This window comes from Danio rerio, chromosome 5, assembly GCF_052040795.2.
Source record: "Danio rerio strain M-AB ecotype USA chromosome 5, GRCz13ab, whole genome shotgun sequence".
Classification (NCBI taxonomy): domain Eukaryota; kingdom Metazoa; phylum Chordata; class Actinopteri; order Cypriniformes; family Danionidae; genus Danio; species Danio rerio.
In genome coordinates, this window is record NC_141025.1 from 63,547,020 (window position 1) to 63,571,642 (window position 24,623).

Genomic DNA, 24,623 nt, shown 5'->3' on the forward strand with positions numbered 1-24,623 from the left:
CAGCTGCCTTCCTGCACCCGATTATAATACGGGCAATGATGCTCACAGCTGATTGGCGCGCACACGTCACGTGACTCTTAAGTTTCGTGGTGACGTTCGTAGAGTTAGTTGTGACACGGGAGGCATTCAGGAACACAGGTACAGTCTTTTATCAGACGACACTTTTCATGAACTAACGCTCTATTTGAGGTTTCTGCGTGAAATTGGAGGAATTAACCCGTTGATAGGCATTAAAATCCACGCCCTGGAGGCAGCAGCTTTTGTCGACAAACAGTTAGCTTGTTAGCTGCGCTAAACTTGTCTCAGGGCCCGCAGTCGATTGGTTTGATCCAGATGATATGTGTCACAAGATTTGCGTGGTTCTTTAGATAGTAAACAAATTTCTGCGACTGTATTTTGTGTTAATTATAGCTGTTTGCTTTTCGGTAATGTGACAAGCGATATGATGTGTCAAGCACCATAAGTGCGTAATATTGACGGATGTAATGGTTTTGCTGCATATTCCATTGACAACATTAATATGACATAGTGTAATATGCTGGACTGTGCTAAAGAACTGCTGTCATAGTATTCTGTTAAACACTAATGTGATCTGTCATAGGTTAGAAAGCTTTAATTCTGCCTAATCCTGGTTCTAGAGTAACACTGCATTGCACAATGGGGTATTTCCTACGTTTTACATCCATTATTCATTAGTAGTACCCCAAAACCTGAACTGCATTCATTTTTATAAAGATTTCGAACAGAACTTCTTAAATAAGCAGCATTTTCTGCATCAGAATGGAAAATCATAACTATAACATGTAGGTATTTGTAAGATTGAGGTGAAATTGGTATTATATTTACACATTCTGACTCTCTCCTTAATAATATAATTGCAGAAAAGTGTTCTTTACAATTTTTACATTGTGAAATCATATTAGCAGCAAATGACCATCAAAGTACAATTTGAATTAAGTGCACATGTTAACATTTGAGGATGAAGTTTGTGATGTATTAAATGTCAAATCATGGTGTATTTCCTTTAGGGCTGTACAATATTAAGATATATAAAATACCAAATGCTAAATAATGCAGTGTTCAATATGATAAAAAAAGTCTTTTTAAAATTGTAACCAAAATAACCTTATATTATTATTTTAGGGTTAGGAAAGCATCAATTCAACTTCTGAAGTGAGCCTATTTTAACTGTTACAGAAAACAAATTAGACAATTTAACAATGTAAATAAAATTTATTAAATGAATAAATAAAATATTACTGCCAATTTGCTCCACTGGTACAGTATAGTTTCATCAAAATGAAAACATGTACAACAATCAGAAAAACAAAAGCACTTGAACTGAGTCAAGTTACTTCTGTAACGATTTCTCAACATGGCTCGATTGCTTGGTCATATTTCTGCATACATGCTAAAATCAATATAGATGGAATTTATTTATTGTCCCTGAGGGGCATTTTGGTGCACATCAATAGCTGACATAGAACACCACACAAATAAGCAGAAAAGTTTACCACAAACATTGAAAAGAAATCATAATCCAGGGTGTTAGTGAGTAAAACTACTGTAAAAACACACAAAATGTCTCTGTCAATGTTTTTAAACAATTATTTTTCATTTACCAATGTCACACAAATGCAAATTTCACATGTTACATCCATAATGAAGCTTTTCCTCATAAATGCAAGAATTTAAAGTAAAATCAATAATTTTTGTTCTATAATGAGCCAACTGTTATCCTTTTGATTAGCATTATTTCTTTTGGGTTGTGCAGTTTAATTCTTAAAAACAATGCATGTTTTTTTTCCTTGTTTAAAATATAACAAATATTTACAGATTGATATTTTTCACATCCACATAACTGTGTGGTAAGTTGTTTTGGAAAATTTAAACAGATGTTTCAATACGTTTCAAAATGTTAACATATACTTCTGCGTAAATTTATATTTTGAGGTTTTCCTGCAAATGTCATCCATAATGGCTCCTTTTTTATTATTGAATTGTATAAATATATTATATAATATATTTAAAATCACACACATTAGCTATTACAATTTCAGTTTTTTTTTCTGAAGTATTTTTAGTAGTTTTGAGAATTCAACTGAATCTAGTTTTCCATAGATTGATGGCAGAAAGTGTGAATGGGTCTCCGCTTTCATAGAGAGTGCATTTAGGCCACGCCCACACCAGTGGGGAAAACAATTCAACCCTTTCTGACTTTCTATTGCTGTTGCCTCGTCTTTTCTGACTTTCATTTAAAAATTATTCTAAAATCTGCTTTGTGACCGGGTTTAAAGCAAGCTAAAAAAAGCTCTTAAAAGCAGCCCTTGAGACAAAAGTGTATACAAGCAAAATGACGTGAAGCATCAGCAGCAAGTGATCAACTGTACCTGCTTCCCTCCAACCTTCATAAAACTGAGGCTACATTTGCTATGATTATTATTGCAAAAGTTAAGGGTTGATTGTCTGTTTTAAATGTTGCTGTTACACATGGTGATTTTGATCATATATTACATAGATCATTACAGTTTTGTTCCTGATATATCTCCTCTTAGGTTCACATTGGGTGATCAAATAATCAAAATTGACATTGTTAAATATTATCATTGTTTCCTGTCGCCAGTTATGTTTCCTTTCAATGGAATGTAAAGTTGGTTCTCAGAGTAATATGATACCTTGTGCTCTACTTTTGTGTCAACAGGGTGGTCAACAGCCCATAAAGATTTCTTTTCAGCTTGTTTGCTGTACACCTCTGTTCCATTTTAGACATTGTTCTGTTTTTATTTGTTAAAAGTGATAAATGGCTTTACAGTACAAAGTCAGTGGTGTGCTTTTCAGTCTCTCATAGCCAGGTATCACCATAGAGACCATCTGACTGACATGTCAAGCAACCAATCACAGTTCTTGTTTTGCTTTTAAAGGAGAGTTTTACAGCAAAGACATCCAAGATTTATTGAAATTATCCCTTTAACTTTCGGGTAAACTCAATGTACCCTATTTTGTACCGTACCCCATTTTTAGTTGTTTTTTTATTTTTAATTTTTAATTGTTTTTTTTATTTTAAGGGGGTTATATGGTACTAAATTATGATCATGCTGTAGTCTTACCCATTCTTATGTGTTGACAGCTTTTTTTTTTATCTTTAAGCTGGAAAAAAAAACTAATCATAAATGTAGTTAGAGAAATGGCTTTCAGTAAGATTTTTGCTGATGTTCCAAACATTTCCACTAGATCAGCAATGATTTCTCATTATTTTTCAATGCATCCTTTTTGACTGTGAACAGCATAAAGTAAATATGACATTTTACAAGAGCTTTTGTAATATTTATAAGCATATTTTTTTTTTATGGCAAGCAATGTTAAGCATGTTCCTTTGAAAGAGTAATTAGTAATAGTTACTTCTCACAAATAGTAACTGTTACATAATTATAAAAGTAACTAATTCCTGCGGAAAGTAACTATTGCGTTACTTTAAATAATCAAATTTGTCAAATTATAATTAAAAATATATATATATATATATATAAAACATTGATAATAAACTGACTTACACCATTTTAATAGTGTTGTTGAAGAATGTGAGAGACAACCATCAAATTCAGCATCTTTATAAATATTAATATGACTATAGTTAAACAATAAAACACAATATATGGTTCAGAACTTTATTTATTTTACAGACCACAGCTACACTAATTTTGTGGTGGAATTTGATGACTAGAAATGTGTGAACACACTGGTCTCGCGGTTCGATTACGATTATCATGGCATCAATTCTCAATTCGATATCTCAGTGCATTGTTGATGCTTTCTATACACCGTTTTATATTTGGGGCGGGGGCTATAACAACCTAGCTGTATAAACACACATAGACACACAGCATCATGCTCTCACTAACTCACACACACATGAACACGCGTGCTTGCCCACTCAGGAGTGATATTGTTAGACCGCCCACTCCCGTTCAAACTACACCAGAGTTACCGACCACTCCCGCGATTTATTGGGAAATTTATTTCCGCGCTGCAAGAAATCTGGTCTGGTCCTGCAACTTGCGCGGTACAACTGCAGGAATTCAGACCTCTATCCATAAGTATCAGAGAGAGAGATAGATAGATATATTTTTATATACATGTGTATATATATGAAGTTTACTTTCATTCTCTGTCGCTGTGAAATTGGAGCTTCGGCTGTCAGTGTCAGTGAAAGCCCAGAAAATACACACTCAGCAAAATTGTGCACAGTTTCTGCCTTTAAGTATTTGGAGTGTTGTAAAAACTTGTTCTTGCCTCCCTCGCCATAGTAAGCTATGGCGACATGGTGCATATGAGATAAATGACATCAGTACATAATAACTGGTTATTAGAGCTGCACGATTCTGGCTAAAATGAAAATAACATCATTTGGAGGTGTCCATGTTGCTGAGCAGTGTGTCAATCATAGAAATGCTGGATTATGATCGTCTAGGGCAGGAGTGTCAAACTTAATTCCTGGAGGGCCGAAGCCCTGCACAGTTTAGTTCCAATCTGCTCCTACACACTTAAGTGTAGGTTTCAAACAAGCCTGAAGGACTCAATTAGTTTGATCTGGTGTGTTTAATTAGGGTTGGAACTAAACTGTACAGAGCTGCGGCCCTTTTGGAACTGAGTTTGACACCTGTGGTCTAGGGGGTTGAATCGAGATCGCAATCTTTTTTTTAATTAATTGTGCAGCTCTACCGGTTATGATTATTACTTAACCATAACCGAATTGTCCTTGTCTGCATCACAGTACACCAAAGAAACAATTAATTTTGACACCCCTAGTGATGACGTGAGGTGCTTCATTAGATGATGTCACCAACGCAGAGACACATGTTGTTTTCCTGGGCATAAGTTGCCTGATATTTAAACCTTTTTGCCTTTCACCACAACGAGGGAATAGTACTTATTCCAGTTTGCAAACACTACCTTAAACTTATTAGATTTGCCATCGCTCTGACTCCTGGTCATTGGTGTGTGCGACTCACTGTGCACGTACTTGTGTGTAAACACCCACAATACTCTGCCTCTGATTGACAAACAATAAAAATTTACTCTAAGCCAATCATCACGTTCTCCGTTACACCACGTTTACAGACACACCAGTCATCATAAATGGTTGGTTATGTGTCCTGCCCCGAACACACACACCACAGAGAAAGAGGGGTCCTTTGGCTGAGAGAGATGCTGCTCACATGAAAGCTATTTTCTATTTTAATTCTCTCAATTATAGTACCGTGCATTTTATGGTCAGTAACGGCAACATCGTTGTAACAGGGGAAACGACATTCACTTAATTACTCTCATTAGTGTATAAAGTATCGCCGTTAGTAACAACATTTATTTATAGCGCCGTTATTCCCATCACTGATGGAAAGTGCCAAAATCTTTATCATATTTTACACAATTCTGTTAAATTAGGACGCAAAATAAATAAATAATAAAATTATCTAAACTCTTCAGTGGATTAAGGTTTCACATCAAGGACAATACTGAACTTATTATTATTGATGTTTTAATAAGCATTTTAAATCTGTGAAAACAATTCCGTTTTCAGTGTTTTGATTCAGTTAGTGACTGATAAAAACATTGGTAGCCAGTCAATATCCACTCAACTCAAAGAGTTTGTGCATTTAAACTGGCAGACTGCAAAACTGCAGCATTCATCTATATACCTTTTAAATCTTTTGTTTTTTTTACAGGAATGGGTCAAGAAGCGGGCAAGTCTGCGTGGCCCAAACCAGCAGGAGGTTACCAGACCATTTCAGGCCGGAGATACGGCAGAAGACACGCATATATAAGTTTCAAACCGTTTACAGATAAGCAAAGAGCCACATCTACTGTGGACTGTCAAAACATGGAGAGGACGAGTGATCAAAAGAGCCAGGCAATGGGTATGTACCAGCTTTTAAAATAAATCTGTAGATAATGTGACCGAAGAGTTACCCAACATTAAATATGTGCTATTTTCTAACCACAAAAGCTAAAAAATGGAAGTGACTGCCACTGGGACAAACATTAAGACCCAACAGAGTTGTAATAGTGCCACAGATTGGTGAAATTAATTTAGAATCGATTTATGGATGGTTTGCTTACTGTTGAGTGTCACCGGGTATTATGTTAATGCATTAAAATGACACACCTCAACTAACACATCCTGAGTAAACTGAAAATCGGTGATCAGCAAAAGTGGATGAAAGGGTTTTGAGATTGTAGCGGTTCTCATGGTGAATAAACTGCTTTGTGATATTGGGAATGTAAAAGGGATTTTGAAGAGCTGAAATATGCATGTGTGGGTTGTTCCGCTTTAGAGTGGTGCATTCATCACCTTTAAAAGATGTAGACGGAAACTCTGTAGGAGCCCGTCTGACTTTATTATGCAGATATATTCCAGAATGGTGAGGGTTGTTAAAAAGTAGTTAAAGTAGGTAAAGGAGCATCCCATTTCCGTCTTGAAACCAATTTGAAAAGATTATTTAATATTTATTTATTTACTTGCCTGTTGTTTTGAATAGGACTGGTAAAAGATAATTTTATTAAAAATGATTAGCTTTTAGTCATTATTTGCTCTGCCTGCATGATATTGAAAAAATCTGACATTGTTACATTTAGTTTTTTGTGTTGGCTTTTTTAAATGCTGTTAAAATCCTCATACAACCACTGGCGTCTTTAAATTATAACCCAGACCTAACATTGCATGCAGTGTTCTGGCTCAAAACATAATCATGCAATGTGACTTTTGCAAATGATCACATTGCTAAATCAATACTGAGAAGATATATTGTGCAGTCCTATTACCATGTTCTAATCCTGTTCAGTGTTTGCTCTTTTTTTATAATGGATGTTTATTGTTACCATGTTATATATAAAAAAAGTGTCAGAGAATGGTCAAACAAGCCATATTTTCCAAGTGTGCTATGATTGGGTTTGTTCAAATTTAGTCATTGTTTGTAACCAAATTTAACTGAATTCCTGACCCTGACTATTGATCTTCATGCCCAGTTGAATGCTCATGAAACTTTGTTGCCTGTACTCTCACAGAAAAAGCACACAAGGGCACCATACTGCTAAATTACAGCTAATAAAGCATGAAACTCATTGCTATGACGCTTCAAATCTACTATGTTTGTAACTCCATTGTCTAATGAAAGTCAAAATGACGGTTGACAGAATTTAAGTCAAACACAATGTATATTTACTGTAATGTACTGTAGCTTGTGTGCTTTTCTAGTCATGCACATAGGACAACAGTCAAGGTTTATTAAATCCTTTAAAGTTTAGTTTGCGATGCACTTTAAAATACTTTTTGCATTTCCATCATTTTTACATGGATACATGTTGAATTTTTTGTTTTTTCATTTTAAAAATTCTCTTTTGTTTTGAAAATTAAAGTACACACAGGTTTATGGCATTAAAAAAACACCACAAGCATACAATAACTTTTCAATTTTAGATATCCTTTTTCATGAGAATCTTTTACTTTCAATTCATAATAATTATCCGAGATCTATATGGCACAGTAATATTTATTGAACTGCTTTAGAATTACTTTTTTATGTAATGACTTGGAGAGACACTTAAATGTGATGAATGCAAGACGCAATGTAAACATTCATCATATGTGTTTGTATATAAATATAGGCTGAACTTTTTTTCCCTTCTAAAAATGGGCTGTACCTCATACTTTAAATCTGTTCTACAGAGTTTAGAAGGGAAATAAAATCATCAACCTATTTGTTTTACTGAAATTAATATACACACACTTTTCACAAAATTATTAATTTGTATCTACTGAAGGAGAACGAGTAATTTCTAAAACTTTATTCCTTCTAGAATCAAAGGGTAACATTTCTTCAGTGCTTCAAACTATCCTTCCAATTTCATGCACAAATTCAGTGCGGCCCGAGATAAACGCAGCAGCACATCATCCTGAAGGCCACAACAGGAGACACTCATCTTTGCGAAGAGTCCCAAAAGCGCCCTTGAACCATTTCAAGAGACCAAAGAATGACCAGGTTGTGCCATATGATCGAAAACATTGTTCTGGTAGAGAAAAAAGCAAAGTCTGGCCCATAGATGAAAACCACAAGACTAACTCGAAAGCTCTGAGTTACATCAACATTGATGCCTATGAGCCTGACAGCAGCGGTGCTGAGGAGGAAGACTTGAGTTCGGACCCGTCTCATGCTGCTTGTAGGAGACTAGATGGTATTTGTGAATTGGGTGGAAATGTTGACTCGCTTGACGATTCGCGCTCTAGTTTATTTAGAAAAAATCGTATGAAACAAATGGCGTCTTCTAAAGACTCGACAGACCTTTTTGATGACACACCAGACTGTCAAAGAACTGTAAAAACAAACGGAAAACCTTCGTTTTTTGTTGAAGACCGAGCTCCAAAATGTTATGGGGATACAGCTAGCGCTGTTTCCCATAAAAACACAGAACAAAACAATCCCGGTGAAACATTTGAGTCCGAAATGGTCGTGAGGCCAAAGATCCGCAAACAGACGAGCGAGACTCACCTTGAAAGAAGGAAACGTTCAGAAAAAGAGGAAACGGGTCATTTGTCAGGCTCGGCCATCAGAAACAAGTGTGGCTCAGCACCTCCGGGATTCCTCGCACAAACATGCCCTGAGAACGAGTTCCTTTTTAATTTTCCAGCCATGGCTTTGAGTGACCTCAATTCTGAGGACAGGAAGAGCGAGGATGAGGACGATATCTGGGAAGACCTAGAGAATTTTGGAGAGAAATGTGAGCCATCTATGAAAGCCGATGAAAGGTACAGTATGCACTGCATGGATCCCTCTTCAATACTTTATTGTGAAATGTTAATATTGTACAACTCTGTACAGAATAACAGACTGCACTGTAACTAGCATAACTAGCACTGTTTATGATTTATACAATAGGTATGGCTTTTAGCATTAGTATTAATATTAGTGCTGGGCAATGAATAATTGCATCCAAAACAAACATTTGTTTTGACATAGGTGTTTATGTAATTCATAAAAACTAAATTTATTCAAACCCCCACACCCCCCCCCCCATTTTTTTTTTTTACATATATTTAAATTTGCATATAATTTATATCATATACATACAGTATATATTTTGTATCTATATACACATATTTTCTCAAATATATGCATGCATGTGTTTATCTGCATAATAAATACACTTTGAACACACACAAATGTCTTGTCAAAACGCTTTTAATTCGAATGCAATTAATCACGACTGATTATTGCCCAACACTATTTAATAAATATATATTTATTTCAACTGAATAATTTTGTCGCTAAATTAGAGTTTTTTTTTTAATCACATTCAAAAGCGTAATATTATAAAAACCTCATGTATTGTGATCTACAGTGCTCAGCATAGAGTACACCCCATTTTGAAATTGAATATTTTTATCCATTTCTCAATGAATATAGGCAATGCATTTTGGTGATTTTAAACTAAACAGATTTATTAAACAGACATATTTATTAAAATAATATTTTAGTCACCAAACATATTTAGCAATTAAGAAATAATACAATTTAATTCAAGCCAAATATTGCTAAAATAAATTACAAGCTACAAAATTAACCATTTTTTTCTTCTTTTTTTTTTGTTAGTATTTTTTTTTCTATAACATAAATTTGGGTGTGCTGGTTTTTGGATCTTCATCGTAAGTTGAAGATTTGGCTTGTATATGCACAAATATAATATTGTACAGCTTCCTAAAAAATGAATTTGAAAGAGATTTGTGAGGGGTATACTTGTCTATGCTGAGCACTGTACTTCTGTAACAGAGAGGCTTTTTTTCAGTTTTTACATATTTTCTACTTTGATATTTATACCATACATTTGTCTAAAAAAAAGTTTCTTTCAAGCATCCTCATAATGAAGGTTACATTTGGGCATTAACTGTAAATGCATGGTATTTAATGTCATTAATTTGACTTGTTTTGACGCGTATTATTGCCAAACTTTTATTTTGCTGACTAGAATCTTTTATTAATTTAGAGTTCTTTATTTATTTTTTTTAAAAAGTCGTTTTTTGTGTGGGTGAACCTTATTTTAAAAAGGTTAAGTCCTTCCTTTCACACACGCTTTGTTCAATATTGCACAAAATTGAAATTTGGAATTGCATGCTCTATTTGATTGTGTATATGCGAAAAGTCCCTCATAATGCTAGTCAAGGATGAATTTGGGCCTTTACTGTGAATGCTTGATAAGGAAATGAGCGAGGTGCCAAAGGTGCTCTCAGTGGGCGCTCATTCTGCATGCTAAGGCTCTTCAGCTAAGAGGATTAGCTTGACTTTTACGAGGTGACCTCACGTGTGTGTGTTCGTGCATGTGTGTATCCTGCTCAGCAGCTCAGAATTCAGCGAGGGCGAGTGGTCCGCCTCGTGGACATCTGACTCAGGGCTGGACAAGGAGAGGTGCACCAGTGAAGAAAGCTGGGAGACTCTGCCTGGCATAGATGAGCCTCCTGCCAGCAGAAGCAGCAGTCTGGAGGAAGTGCCTTCTCTCAACCTCGCTCTAGAGTAAGAACACATCAGCTAACAAACTCTACACACTTCACATTTGTTTTCTATAACGTTATTCAGCAGATTCTCTTTTTGTGTGTATTCCCAAAGATTAATATATCTGTCTATAAAGAAGTTTTATTTATTTATTTATTGTTGGATATTACAAAAAGCTATATATTAAAGATTTTATTGTAGAATATTTTTGTATTTTTTTGTATTGTATAACAAAGTAATTCTATCTCCTAGATTTGGCAGCATTTTATTTATTCAATTTTTAAGATTTTTGTGGCCCTGAATTTGCAGCAACATTTTTGTCATTTCTTGTTTTGGTAAAATTAACACACACAACACTGTTTTATACCTCAACCCAAAAAACACATCTATGTTGTAGTGATGTCTGTACAACTTCGCATTTTTTCAAAGACAACATTCCACTTATGTGCTTGCCACATTGTCACAACGTAGTAATGTAAGACATGGGAAGGCTGTAGCAATGTTGTCGTGTAACATTCAGCAACCATGAGACAACGTTCTTCCTACATGTGTTAATGTTTTTTTTTTCCTGGCAGTATATCAATACTGCCTAAAATACAGGATAAGCAGGATTACCTTTCTTGTATTGCTGGTATTGCCATTAAAGGTTCAGGACACCCCAGAGAACTTTTTTTTTTTTTTTTTATATATTAACAGATGTGTGTGTGTTGAGCATCAGTTAAGACAATGTTAGCACCTGTCAGCTTTAATTGTGGGGAAAACTGGATAATATTGAGCTTTTGTCAGCTGATTTCAGCTTCCGGGTTTAAAATGATTTTTGGGGCGGGATCAAAATCGGCGACGTAGCGCAGAACTGCAAGTGCAATGATGACGCATCGGTTTCTCATTATTATTCATAGCGGAGTTTTCTTATCCTATGAGAAGAGCCGGCTGCTTAATTATTCATGAGACCTGCCAGACCTGACAGAGTCAAGCCCGAGCTGAGAGACACGGAAACCACGGCAGAGTATTTAGCCGTTCATGAAGGCTCATATGCGTTTGTTTCCATCGTCCACGGGGTTTGTTGCATGTTTTCCCCCGCGATCTTGTCAGGGCCAATCATACAGCAAAGCTGTGTGTGTGCTGCAAGCATTTTTGTCAGGAGAGCAGCACTATAATTGGAGAATGGCGGACGCTATCAGGAGTTTGTTCACATTCAGACACATCGCCGCGCTGCTGTGTTTGCCTAAATCCTCCAGATTACCAGCAGGGCTAATGGGTAAAATAGACAGGTCAGGAGACCTGCTGCACTGAGTCTGCTGGATACGGGGATTGAGGGAGAAGTCCTCATTTATATTGTTTACATGAACACACATCTTTATAAGGATATAAATTGTGGTTGTCTGTATATGAAATTACGAATAACAAATGTAGCAGGGCATTAAATCACTGTTCATTTCTTTGCATTTTAACTTTGTAAACTATAAACTCATGCGTCTCCTCTTTGTGTCTCATTTTGCGAGCTAACTGACAACAGCAGTTATTCGCTCCCCTTCCCCCCTGCTGGCCACACCCACTCCTGCCTGATGCTCGCGGAGCTCCACGCCCATTAATCATGCATCTTTTGAAAAAATTCTGAAGTAGACTTTAACCGAAAGAGGGGGGTGTCATGGCCCTTTAAATATAGTTCATTAATTTTTTCTTTTTTTTTAAATAACTGCAGATATAAACTTATGTGTAAGAATGCCACACAAATGTATATAATCAAACTTTTTCATTGTATATTTCACATTTAATACATACAGTACACATCTAATTATAAGCAAACTGCATAAAATGTTTATTCATTCATTCATTTCTTTTGGGCTTGGTCCCTTTAGTAATCAGGGGTAGCCACTGTGAAATCAACCACCAACTTATCCAGCACATGTTTTACGCAGCGGATGCCCTTACAGGTGCAACCCATCACTGGGAATCATCCATACACACTCATTCACACACATACACATAAGACAATTTAGCTTACCCTATTCACCTATAATGCATGTTTTTGGACTTGTGGGAGAAACCAGAGCACCCGGAGGAAACGCAGGCGATCACGGGGAGAACATGCAAATTTCACACAAAAATGCCAACTGACCCAGTTGAGGCTCGAACCAGTGACCTTCTTGCTGTGTCGTGCTACCCACTGTGCCACCGTGATGCCCCAACATAATGTTTAGATCATATTAAATAATTAACTGTTGGAAAGAAACAAATCCAACAGAGAATCCAGTTCAGAGATGGATCCACAGCAGCCACAAGTCAAAATAGGCAGTGAACAAGAGAGGACAGATCAGAGCTTGACACAACAGGACTATACAAATGGCCACTGATTGGCCACTTTTATTTAACATGAAGAAATAAAGCTCTACTCGTGTCTCCTTGGTCGTTGTTGAATGAGATGCCGAAAGGTCTGTTGGTGAATGTTATACAGTTGTCGTCCATGCCGCCTAAGCACAACCTAAAGCAACGGCCGTTTAAATAGCAACATTATAACACTGTTGTGACAATCTTCAGCAACAACATAGACCCTCAACCTTTTTACAAGGTTAGTACAATGTTGTAGAAAGGTTGTTACATTGAGGCAATGATGTGTGATTGTTGTATTGTCGCTCTATTGCATTGTTTTTTCTCTTCACACTTGCAATGACAGAGCTTTATTTATAAATCTAAGCATGTAGATCTCATATTATTAAAGACAGATTATTGGGTGATTTAGAGTAATGAATTGTACTTACTGTATATGCATTGCATTCAATACAAGTAATCTCCTTATTATTGTAAACATATAATTAAATTACATTTGTGAACATATAAATAACTACTGTATCGAGATGACATTTTGCTCTGTTTGAGCGGCTAATTAAAAACTATGCAGTTTTTACTTCCGTATTCTCACATCAGAAAAGCCTGATGTAGTTGCAATCAGAATAATTAGTCCCCTAAATTGTTAGCCACCTGTTTATTTTTTTCCCGAATTTCTATTTAAGAGAGAGAAGATTTTTTCAACACTATTTTAAACATAATAGTTTTAATAACTCATTTCAAATAACTGATTTATTTTATCTTTGCCATGATGACAGTAAATAATATTTGACTAGATAATTATCAAGACACTTCTATACAGCTTAAAGTGACATTATAAGGCTTAACTTAGTTAATTAGTTTAATTAGGCAGATTAGGGTAATTAGACGAGTTATTGTGTAACAATGGTTTGTTCTGTAGACCAAGAAGAAAATATAGCTTAAAGCAGTTAATAATTTTGACCTTAAAATGTTAATTAAAAAATTAAAAACTGCTATTATTCTTGCCGAAATAAAACAAATAAGAGTTTCACCAGAAGAAAAAATATTATCAGACATGCTGTGAAAATTTCCTTGCTCTGTTAAACAATTTGGGAAATATTTAAAAAAACAAAAAACAAAGAGGGTTTAATAATAAGAAATGAGAATGCTTTTCTGACATGTTTTTAAAATTAAAATATATAAACAAAACTTTACTGGATATTTCACCCAAAAATCCAGATTTTGTCACCATTTACTCACCCTTGTTCCAAAACCGGTTAGAGTTTCTCTCTTCTATTGTACACAAAAGAAGATGTTTGGATGAAAGCTGAAAAACTGGTAACCATTGAAATTCATAGTACTTTTCATCGTACTAGGAATGTCAATGGTTATACATTTTCTATTGTCCTTTTATAATATCTTTTGTTTTCAACAGAAGAAAGAAACTCAAACCGCTTTACATCACTTGAGAGTGAATAAGTGCTGATTACACTTTTATTTTTGGGGCGAATTCTCACTTTAACCAGAAACTTAACGTGCCTGAGGCTGCAATCCTGCATTTTGTCCCTTAGAATTTTTTAGCATTTGCTTCATTTTTGCTGTAAATTCTGCAGCATCTAAAGATCTTAAAATCTGTAGATCTAAAATGAAACAAAATGTTGTCTGCTTAGGCCTGATTTGTTAAAGCTTTTAAAATGGTTGGATTTTTTTTTTAAGCTTACAGATAAATTAAAATGTTTACAGCAGTTTCTCACAGAACATATGTCCTATGATTATTCTAACGTCTTTGAGCACAGAACAGAATTGAAATCAATAAAAAAATGACGTTTAATTGAATTGTTTTATGTGTGGTGTTCTTCAGGGAGCAGACCCCTCTGGAGGAGGGCGAGATCCCCTGGCTCATGTACAATGAAGACTCTGGCAGCAGCAGTGATGAAGACCCCGATGGTGTCAGTCAGTTTGTGCACCCTGGACTCTTCATCCTGGATGGAAACAATAACCTAGAGGACGATTCTAGCATGAGTGAAGATCTGGACACTGAGTGGAGGTCAAAAAAATTAATATACAGTATCTAATAATGATAAAGAACAGCAATCTTGTGTAATCTTTAAATGTTTAGGGCTATACTACAGCAAAGCTTTTTTGTCATTCACTTAAAGGAACACTCAACCTTTTTGGGAAAGGCTTGTTTTATTTTTAAAAAATAGTTTTACCATATTTAAATCCTTTTAGCCGATTTTCAGGTCTGGCAGAAACACTTTTAGCTTAGCTTAGCATAAGTGATTGAATTGGATTAGACCGTTAGCAAGAGTTTTGAAAATTTTGAAAGTTGATTCACTTGTATGTATAAATTGTAGTATAAATCCTAGCCATATTGGCGTAGAAAATACTACGTTTTCATTGTTTGTTGGTCATAGTACACAATATAACTGCAGAAGTGTGAAGTTATATATAATTATCAAAACTCTTGAATTTTTTGAACGAGAAGCTAATGGTCTTATCAAATTCAATGATTTATGCTAAGCTAAGCCAAAAGTGCTCCTGCCAGACACAGAGATCAGCTAAATGGATAAAATATGGTACACCTTAACTCTTGGAGACTTATAAGATTATTTCCAAAAATTGGAGTGTTTTTTGAGGTCTTATATTTGGAGCCATGTTCTTTCCTGGTTCTTTGGGGCTTTCTTTAGGGGTAAAATGTGGTAGTTGTGTTTACTCTCTAAAGTGAAGCTTTCTGCAAAATTGTCTATTTTAACTCCTTAGGTCACGTTTTAACTGAACTGCATTTTGGCTGTTCATTTTTTTATGTTCATTCCTGTTTGTTCTTTGATTTTGATTATTGTTGAGCCCAGTATGTTGAGCCTGGATTTTTTCCCCCTAAAATTTCATTGCAGAATTAACTCACTGTAAAATAATGAAAATGTTGATGAAATGTATTTACCACCATCTATTATAAGAAACTTTTGTGTAACTATTTTGGTTGGGTCTGATGCAACATGGAAACAACTAAGAAAGAAAGGATGCATGTTAAAGTGCTGTGTCTTGTTCAGGTTTCTTGATGAATTTGGTGATGGTTTCGGGATGGCTCAAGCAATCTCTTATGTGGATCATTCCCAGCTCCTCACTTACATGGCATTAGAAGAGCGTCTCGCACAGGCTATGGAGGTGAGTGACTGTCACTCTGCCTATTATATAAACCTGGACTGCAAAATTTGAGGAGGCTTACCAGATAAAAACCAAGAATAATGCTATTAAAATTACTTATTTATTTTTTTCTTTTATTTGTTTTTGTTTGTTTATTTATTTATTAAAAACTACAAATTTTCTCTGTAAAATTAAAGGGTTAATTTGTTTTAACTTTATTTATAGAAGTTTTTATAAAAACATAACACCCAATAGTGTACATCATGTATATAGGTTAACAAAATGATCTCTGTGTTATTACCTAATACTTACTAGAACATGCACTACAAAACACTAGCAAACAATACAGCAATTATACAGCACCATCAACAACAAAAAAAAATCTCAGCCAGACTAATCATTCCAGCTTGAGGGCAGAAACCATTTCACCTAACCATTTAAAAAAAATTGGAGGTGTCATGGATTTCCACTCCATCAGAATCACTCTCTTGGCCAGCACCATGCCAAACATAAGCAAGAGTTGTTGATGTTTAAGCCAAGTTGGAGCTTTGTCTGACGATGACAAACAGTGCTAATCCCACATCAATTTTAATGTCCATTTCAAAAGCCTGAGAAAAATTTCCAAAGATGCTTTTCCAAAATTCAGATACTTCTGGAGAGGACCAGAATACAAGACCAAAGGTCCCGACTGAACCTCTTACAAAGGAGAGATAGAAGGATACAGCTTGTTAAGTTTGGCTTTTGTATAGTGTAATCTATGCATCGCTTGTAACAAATTGTATGAGCTGCAGTCTTACATTTTGTATCTTAGGTTCTATTTTAAATAATTGTGATGTCAGTGAGAGTACCCTTTTTTATACATGTAAAAACATAATATTAACTGGAATTAAAAAACAGTCCCATGACGCCTTGTGGTCTAATTTGATTATTGTTTGTCTTTTAATGAGAATAAAGCCTAGTAATCTTTCATTATGTATGATGCTTTTTCATTTACTTATAAATATTGTATCCGCATGAACAGCTACGTTATACAAACAAGTGATCCATCTTAATTTAGCAAAAAGGCAATATTAAGAAATAGGACTCCATTGCTACGTGAATGCCTAGCAAACTTAGTTTTTCAGCCAATGAGAAGGCACATTAGAAATGTAAGGCTTAATGTATAATTAACTCTCTTCTATCTTTATCCTAGGGAAATGAAATATGCTAATGTGCTTTGTTGTTTCACAGGCAGCGCTAGCTCATCTGGAGTCTTTAGCTATAGATGTGGAGCAGGCTCATCCCCCAGCCACCGAACAGATCATCGACTGCCTACCACAGATCACCATGCATGCAGAAAACATTGGTAATACTCACAACACCACTGTCAGCAAGTGTCTTATAGTTTTTAAACAATATTATCAAAGAGGCTGGGATTTATTCCAAAGAAAGTTAGATTATTACATTATAATAAAGTGCAGCAAATGCAACATCAAACAACACATGAAAAAGCCATCATGGCCTGATTTAGAATATACTATTTTGGCAGGAAGAATCAGACCAACTGCAACAGCTATGTTTCCATCTCTAGATGTGAATTAGACTTGTGTGCAAAACTGAAATATTTTACTCCAATAAAAAGCAGTTTCCCTCAAGTGAGTCAAAGAGAACAAAACTGACACTTCCTAAAAAGCTGATGTCAAATATCAAAAAGAAAAATGTAATTTGCGACAGTGAGAGAAGCAACTGTGGGTCTTTTTTACTTGTATAATGAAGAAATTTACCTTAGAATATGAAACGTGTTGGCTTTTGGAGGCACAAGACCACTTTCTGTGTGCGCAGCTATTCAAGACAGTTCTAGGAAGTAATAATAATTACCTTAGCTTTAATGGATATGGCTAAGGCGTTTACGATGTGGCCAGTCCGCTGGTTTGTCCATTAATGTCGGACCATCACACCCATTCATGTTATGACATGGCCTTTGATGCTCATGCTGGAGTTTATTTAATAATTGTTTCCCTGATAGTTTATGAATCTTTCTTATTGTATAAAAAGTGTATCCTAGTCTGTTGTTTGCATACATTTAGCATGTGCATTTTCAAAATGGATGTACATCTTGGCATTTTCATTATTCATTTTTATGAGATATTAGAAAATACACATTATAGATACACCTTTTACAGGTGGGTGTAAACAAAGCATTTACATGCACATTCCTCAGCCAATTATGCCTAATAATTTAATATATGTAATGTCATGTGAACATGTTGTCCGTTAAAGCTCAAAAATGGCTGGACAAAATCTGATCAGAACTGGGGCCTCAATTTATTCATGCTGTAAAAAAAACACACACACACATTGCTTATTGGCTCTAAATCTGTAACTTTTGCCCAGCATAGTCTGAAAATAATTCATGTCAAATTTGGTAGTAAGATAGGGCAACCGTCTTAAAAAAATAACATCTAAAAGCAGGCCGGAAGCTAATTATGCCATAATTAATATCAGTATTTGCTGCATTATCCAAGGAATCCATAATATTTTTACAACTGGTTCTGAGCCAAAATATAGATTTGCTCAGGTTACGCTTATTATATTACTCCAAGCTTAGTTTGAATATGCTAAAACCTAATGCCCACTAAGTCTAGATCTTCATCAGATTTTTTCACACATTACTACGGAGCAGTTTGACTAAACAACTTTTTTGTAAACCTCATCTAAAGGTATTCAGGTTCAATCTTAAAAATTTAAACTTCCAAAAGCCATAAAAGTTTACATAAGGGAAAATGAAATCATGTGCAGTAATTTTGTCTTGTGCCAGGGGGAAAAACGGTTATACTTGAATGGTTTTTGTAAACACATAACTTGTGAACACTTGGTCCGTTGTTCCTACCTCTTATAAATTGTCTATGTTAATTTGACAGATCCTTAATCTTTCAATCATGATAACAGATCTCTGCTTAGTTTGGTTCTTCAAACAAGTTTGTGATTTAGATTAAAATGTCCTGATGAATTGATCTAAGATAGCTATGACTGTTCGTTTTAAAGGACAATTCTAGCAATTATCAAAATCATGATCATCAATGCAACGATTGGCTTACAGCACAGCAGCGTAATGCCATTATCTAATTAATATTCAGTTATCAGCCATGCTAAATAGCAAAATGTGTAGTAAACAAAACTGTTAAATGATATATCAGATTTTCACGCAAAATGGAAGTGTGAAAAACATTTCACATCCATAACTTCTATCATTCATTGTATAATCATTCCTTCATAACAAAAACAAAAAATCTCTCAATGAAAATGTTGGCCATGTCTGTTATATTACCAATAATAATATATCAGAATTAAATATGTACTTTATCAAAAATGCATCCAATCAGCTCAAAAATCTGTATATTTAGTGTTCATCTAAACAATAAAGCTGGATTCGTCTGTCAGATAGATTTCATTCCAACTGAATCAAAAGATGTTCATGAAAACTTTAATTATTTTATTTGTAAAATTCTGAAACAGTGTGACTACTTCATCTTTTATTTCTTTTACCTGGTGCACTTTGTTTTCATGCATCTTCATCAACAGCACATTGAAGTATTCAATGAATACCCAAAATAGTGATGAAGTGTTTTGCTGTCATCCACATTTTGGTGTTATGAGCATTGTCATTCATAGAAACTAGAGTTCAAGGACATGAGCTGCACTTATTTCTGACATGACTCGCAGCATTACATCATAAGTGTTGAAAACAGACAAGAAAGGTTTGTAATGTATATATGCAATTGCACACTTCACAATGTAGCACATTGGGCTGTAGCAGACTGACCGTATGTGCTTCTCTGTATCCATCAGCAGTATTATAGTCAAGAGGGACATTACAGCCTCTCTAGCTGTGTTATGAACAAGGTTTGCGGTTACATGATTGCACTGTATATATAATTTGTCTTCTTGTTTCTCACTGCTGGCCATGTGAAGTGTTTTGCAGATGGAAAATTGTATGAATGCCTTCGTGTTGAATGTGTGAAACAGTCACAGACGTGAGACTAGAATATCTCTAATTCACTTTAATAATAATACTACTATTAATACATAATTATTGCCTAATAATGCTCTTCTTACATTATTATAATATTTTTATTCCTTTATTTAAATACCAGATATGAAATGTTTTTCACAAAACTCAACACTTATGATGAATGCTAGGACATTCACACTGCCACACTAATGTCCCACTTTAGCTTTATGACCCTGAATGCATTTAGGGTGATAAATCTGCTTTGGGAAGCATCAAATAACCGTAGTTTCAACCCCCTAATGACCAAAATGATGAATTGGATGTGTCTGTGTCTGGAAGGAGATGTGTTTAAATATTTGCACTCGTGTGGTTTAGGATGGAGCATTGACACACACATTGTTTTTGGTTGTGCAGAGCAGGAGCAGTGCTGTGCCATCTGCTGTTGTGAATACGTCAAAGATGAGATTGCCACCCTGCTGCCATGCCGCCACATGTTTCATAAACTCTGTGTCACTCTCTGGCTCAGAAAGGTATTTTTCTTGTTTTTATTTTTTATTTATTTTTTCTTGGAGCTTGTGAAAGAGAAAAGAAATATAACTCATAACAAACCTCAGCTCTGGTCCACGAGGTCTTCATTCCTGCACTGCAAAAAGTATTTTTCTAGTTTAAATATCTAAAAACTCTCAAATCAAGAAGCGTTTTCAACATATTTTCTTTTTTTAATAAAAATTATGCTGAAATTAAGTTTTTTTTTTCTTTAAAACGAGCAAAATAATCTGCCAATGGGGTTAAGCAAAAATATATATAGTTTTTCTTTTTGACAGTTATTTAGTTTTCTCTACTGGCAGAATATTTTACTTGTTTTAAGGAAAAACTCACTTAATTTTGATGTAGTATTTCTTAAAACAAACCTATAAATTTAGCTAAAAAATGCTTCTTGAATAATGATTTTTTCAGATATTTGAACTAGAAACACGACAAAAAAAATTTAGTAAAAAAAGCATTTCGTGAAGTGTACTGAGTTTAGTTCTTATCCTGATCTCCTCTGCCTGTAACTTTCTAGTAGTCCTAAAGACTCGATTAGCTGGTTGAGATTTGATTAAGGTTGGAGAGAAACTCTAAAGAAAAGTAAATCTCGAGGCTCAGAGATGAAATTTCTTTCATTGTTTATTTTTATACTTGGAATAATGATACAATTCCAGTCTTGGTTAGTTTTTTATTTGAAAATTTTTGGGTACAACAATCCCTTAAAAATGTAGTTTAATTTAATTAAAACCAAAAGTTAGTTGATTTGGCTCAAGCATGAGTAACTCATTATTTAGAAATCAAAATTTGTGTCTGCTAATAAGTTTTTGTACTGAGTTAATATCAGGGTTACCTCAAAAGTACTTGAATTTCAGACATATGGATTCAAGGCCTGGACAAACATATACTACCTGACAGAAGTCTTGTCGTTGATCCCAGTTTTAAGAGCAACAAATAATAACTTAGATGGTAGATTTGGCAGAAGGTAGATTTTTCTGATGAACCATCTGTTGAATTACATCCCAATCATCACAAACACTGCAGAAGACCTATTGGAACCCGCATGGACCCAAGATTTTCACAGAAATCAGTCAAGTTTGGTGAAAAGGAATGCGAGAGATCTCCAGACGAGATGGCAACATCAACAACCTAAGGTATCAAGACTTTTGTGCTGCCCATTACATTACAAACTACAAGAGAGGGCAGATTCTTCAGCAGGATAGCGCTCCTTCTCGTACTTCAGCCTGCACATTAAAGTTCCTGAAAGCAAAGAAAGTCAAAGTGCTCCAGCATTGGCCAGCCAAGTCACCAGACATGAACAGACATGGAGCATGTCTAGGGTAAGATGGAGGCATTCAAGATGAATGTTGATGAACGCTGGGAGTCCTGCAAGAACGCTTTTTTTGCCATTCCAGCTGACTATTTATAAGATTTTTGAGTCATTGCAGAGATGTATGGATGCAGTCCTCCAAGCTCATGGGAGTCATACACAATATTCATTCATTTTCCACTGCACCATGACTTCATATTCTATACTGTGAATTATTTCTGTTAAGTGACGAGACTTTTGTCTAAGCAAAATAAGACCTTGCTGTCTGAATTAAATGACTAAAAATCAAGGCATGATCATATTTTATTTAGGTAGAAAATGTGTAATCTAGAGGCCTTTGCATTTTATAAAAGCCACTTCTGATGTCAAATGATCAATTAGAAGTCAAGTTATTATATGTTGTTCCTAAAACTTGCATAGCCGACAAGACTTGTCAGGTAGTGTAGGTCACTGAAAGTGCTTGAATTAAATTTGAAATTAAATTTGTTTTTGGTGTACTTTCAACAATTGTCATGCTGCTGTCAAACACAGAAGTGCTTAAAACTAGAAATTCTTCTTTTTTTGTTTATTTAAATATTATTCATGATCTATGACAAATAATGCACTATATATTTCAATATTAATAGTTTGGATTCAGCAACAACAATACAACTGTTTAAAATAACCAACATTTTTGGAAAATGACATTCAAAAAATCATTTCTGACATATTTAATGTAAATATTAAATGTACATGAAATATTTAGTACACTTAGGACTTTCATAGCACAAGATAATCCTGGGGTGTGAATTATAAAGGTGCTTGATTTGAAATTAATGTTAAACCCTGTAATGTTATCAACCCTGTAATATCAACCAACACATTTATTTCTTTTTAAATTATTTAAATAAACTTTATAAATGATCTTTCACCCAAAATAAATAATTCAGACATCATTTACACATTTTATTGGAGATATTGGGTGCCAGAAAGCCATAACCCTTGATTCACAGTAGGAAAAGCAGGTACTATGGGCGTCAATGGTTACAGGTTTCCAACATTTTACAATTTCTTCGTTAAAAGAAAATGAAATGAATCTTGTTGCAAAAATGATGACATAAGTTTGAGTTTTGGGTGAGCTATCACTTTGAGAGGGCAAGCATTCATAATGTGATAACTTGGTCATATTAACTACATGTTGTCTCTGTGATTTTTCAGTCTGGCACGTGTCCAGTTTGTCGCCACGTTCTGACCCCGGCAGTGACCACCGACCCTGCGTCTTTAAGCTCCGAACAAGAAACTTCGCCGTCCACTCACAGTGCGTCCGGGGGAGCGTGCTGAACGACAATAATTCCATCAAAACCATCCCGCAGAGAGATATCCCAGTAATAAATCACACACACAATTCCCATCTAAAATCTCTTTTTGCTGGCAAGCAGCAGCCTGAACTAGCATTCAGATTCCTATTAACCTAGTGCTGCAATTCATGGTCCTAACGTGGCAAACTAAAACTTATTTTCTGAGAAAATATGAATGCCTATATATATATATATATTCGTAGGAAGCATATTTATTCATGTTTCAATTAATGTTTTTGTACATCCAGGCTAAACGATAACATGTATTTACAGTAACATCTCGCGTGTCATGTCAAGTCAAACTACCAAACGCAATCCCTCAATAAAAGCTCCCATTCAGTTCAAAGAACACTTGCATTTTTCCTCTATTCAGTGTGTAAATGATGACTGTTGTGACTTCTGAAGGCGTTTAACTCTCTTCATGCTTCATTCAGCTGCATTGGAACTTCTAGAGCTGGATGGGAATGATAATAAGCATGCGGTAAATTTCACCGTAGTTCATAAACGCATTTGTATAAATCATCCAAATGATGTCCGCTGAATGGGTAGTTTTCACAATAGCACCTTCGGGAGCATTATCGTTTGCAAAAGTGTGTGTGTGTGTGTGTGTGTGTGTGTGTGTGTGTGTGTGAGTGTGAGGCTGACAGTCTGAACTGGGGAGCGTAATGGTGGCGGGGGACTATAAATATGAGATGGCTTTGAATACGCGCCAATTGCCTTTGCAATAAACGGCACAATGTCATGTTATTTAGAGGCGGCATCTGTGGAGAAAAGCATCAGCAGCATGGAATAATAAAGAAAAGCGCAGGTGGGAGGCTGCTGGGTGACTGTAACCCCATCTTTAAAAATGAGCTTATTATTGAAGACTCTTAAGGATTTGTTTACTGTAATCGTGCAAACCAGATTTATTACAGTATGTGTATTTAAGATGCCGTCAACGTGACCATAGTCTAGCAAATTTATTTTTTAAAAAAAAGCTCCCGCAGATTTGATTGGCTGCATGATCAGTTAGAGCAGCTGTAGGCACATTTCACTAATGGCATGTCGATGGTTCTATATGCTAATAATTAGATGGGTTTATGGGCACAGGAAATCATCTGATTCTGAATTTCTGTTGATACGCTGCACAGCACATTCATTTGTTCGAAATCTGTTGTATTCTTAATTCCCCAACCAACCCCCACCCCCATTCTCCAAAATATTTATATATTGTGTCAAAAAAAACAATAATGGTAATCATTTGCAGCAGTTTTTCTAACTTTCTTACTGTTTTGATTGTGAAAATATACACATTTTCATAATTATTTTTCTTTACTTTTTCAAAACCATTGATCAATGTAATTTATTTTATACAATATTATCAGAGAAATGTAAGCTTACTGTATCATATTTGACTCATAAACTTGAATACTTTTTGTTAAAAAAATCTTTTCAACGGTAGCTTTAGAAAA

General features: G+C 35.1%; 1 protein-coding gene and 1 long non-coding RNA gene across 4 annotated transcripts in view; both read left to right on the forward strand.

Moving 5' to 3' along the window:
- Positions 1-24,623, forward strand: part of LOC137490176 (uncharacterized) — a 331,069-nt gene that overhangs the window by 230,832 nt on the left and 75,614 nt on the right. The gene's annotated exons all lie outside the window — the stretch shown is intronic.
- pja2 (praja ring finger ubiquitin ligase 2) lies at positions 71-23,518 on the forward strand. Of its 3 annotated transcripts, none has more exon segments than NM_001105116.3 (9): positions 71-138; positions 5,724-5,915; positions 7,855-8,800; positions 10,389-10,559; positions 14,707-14,892; positions 15,896-16,010; positions 17,220-17,334; positions 20,395-20,510; positions 23,033-23,518. In NM_001105116.3, coding segments are annotated over 8 exon segments (1,962 nt in total). In that variant the 5' UTR covers positions 71-138; positions 5,724-5,725; the 3' UTR covers positions 23,156-23,518.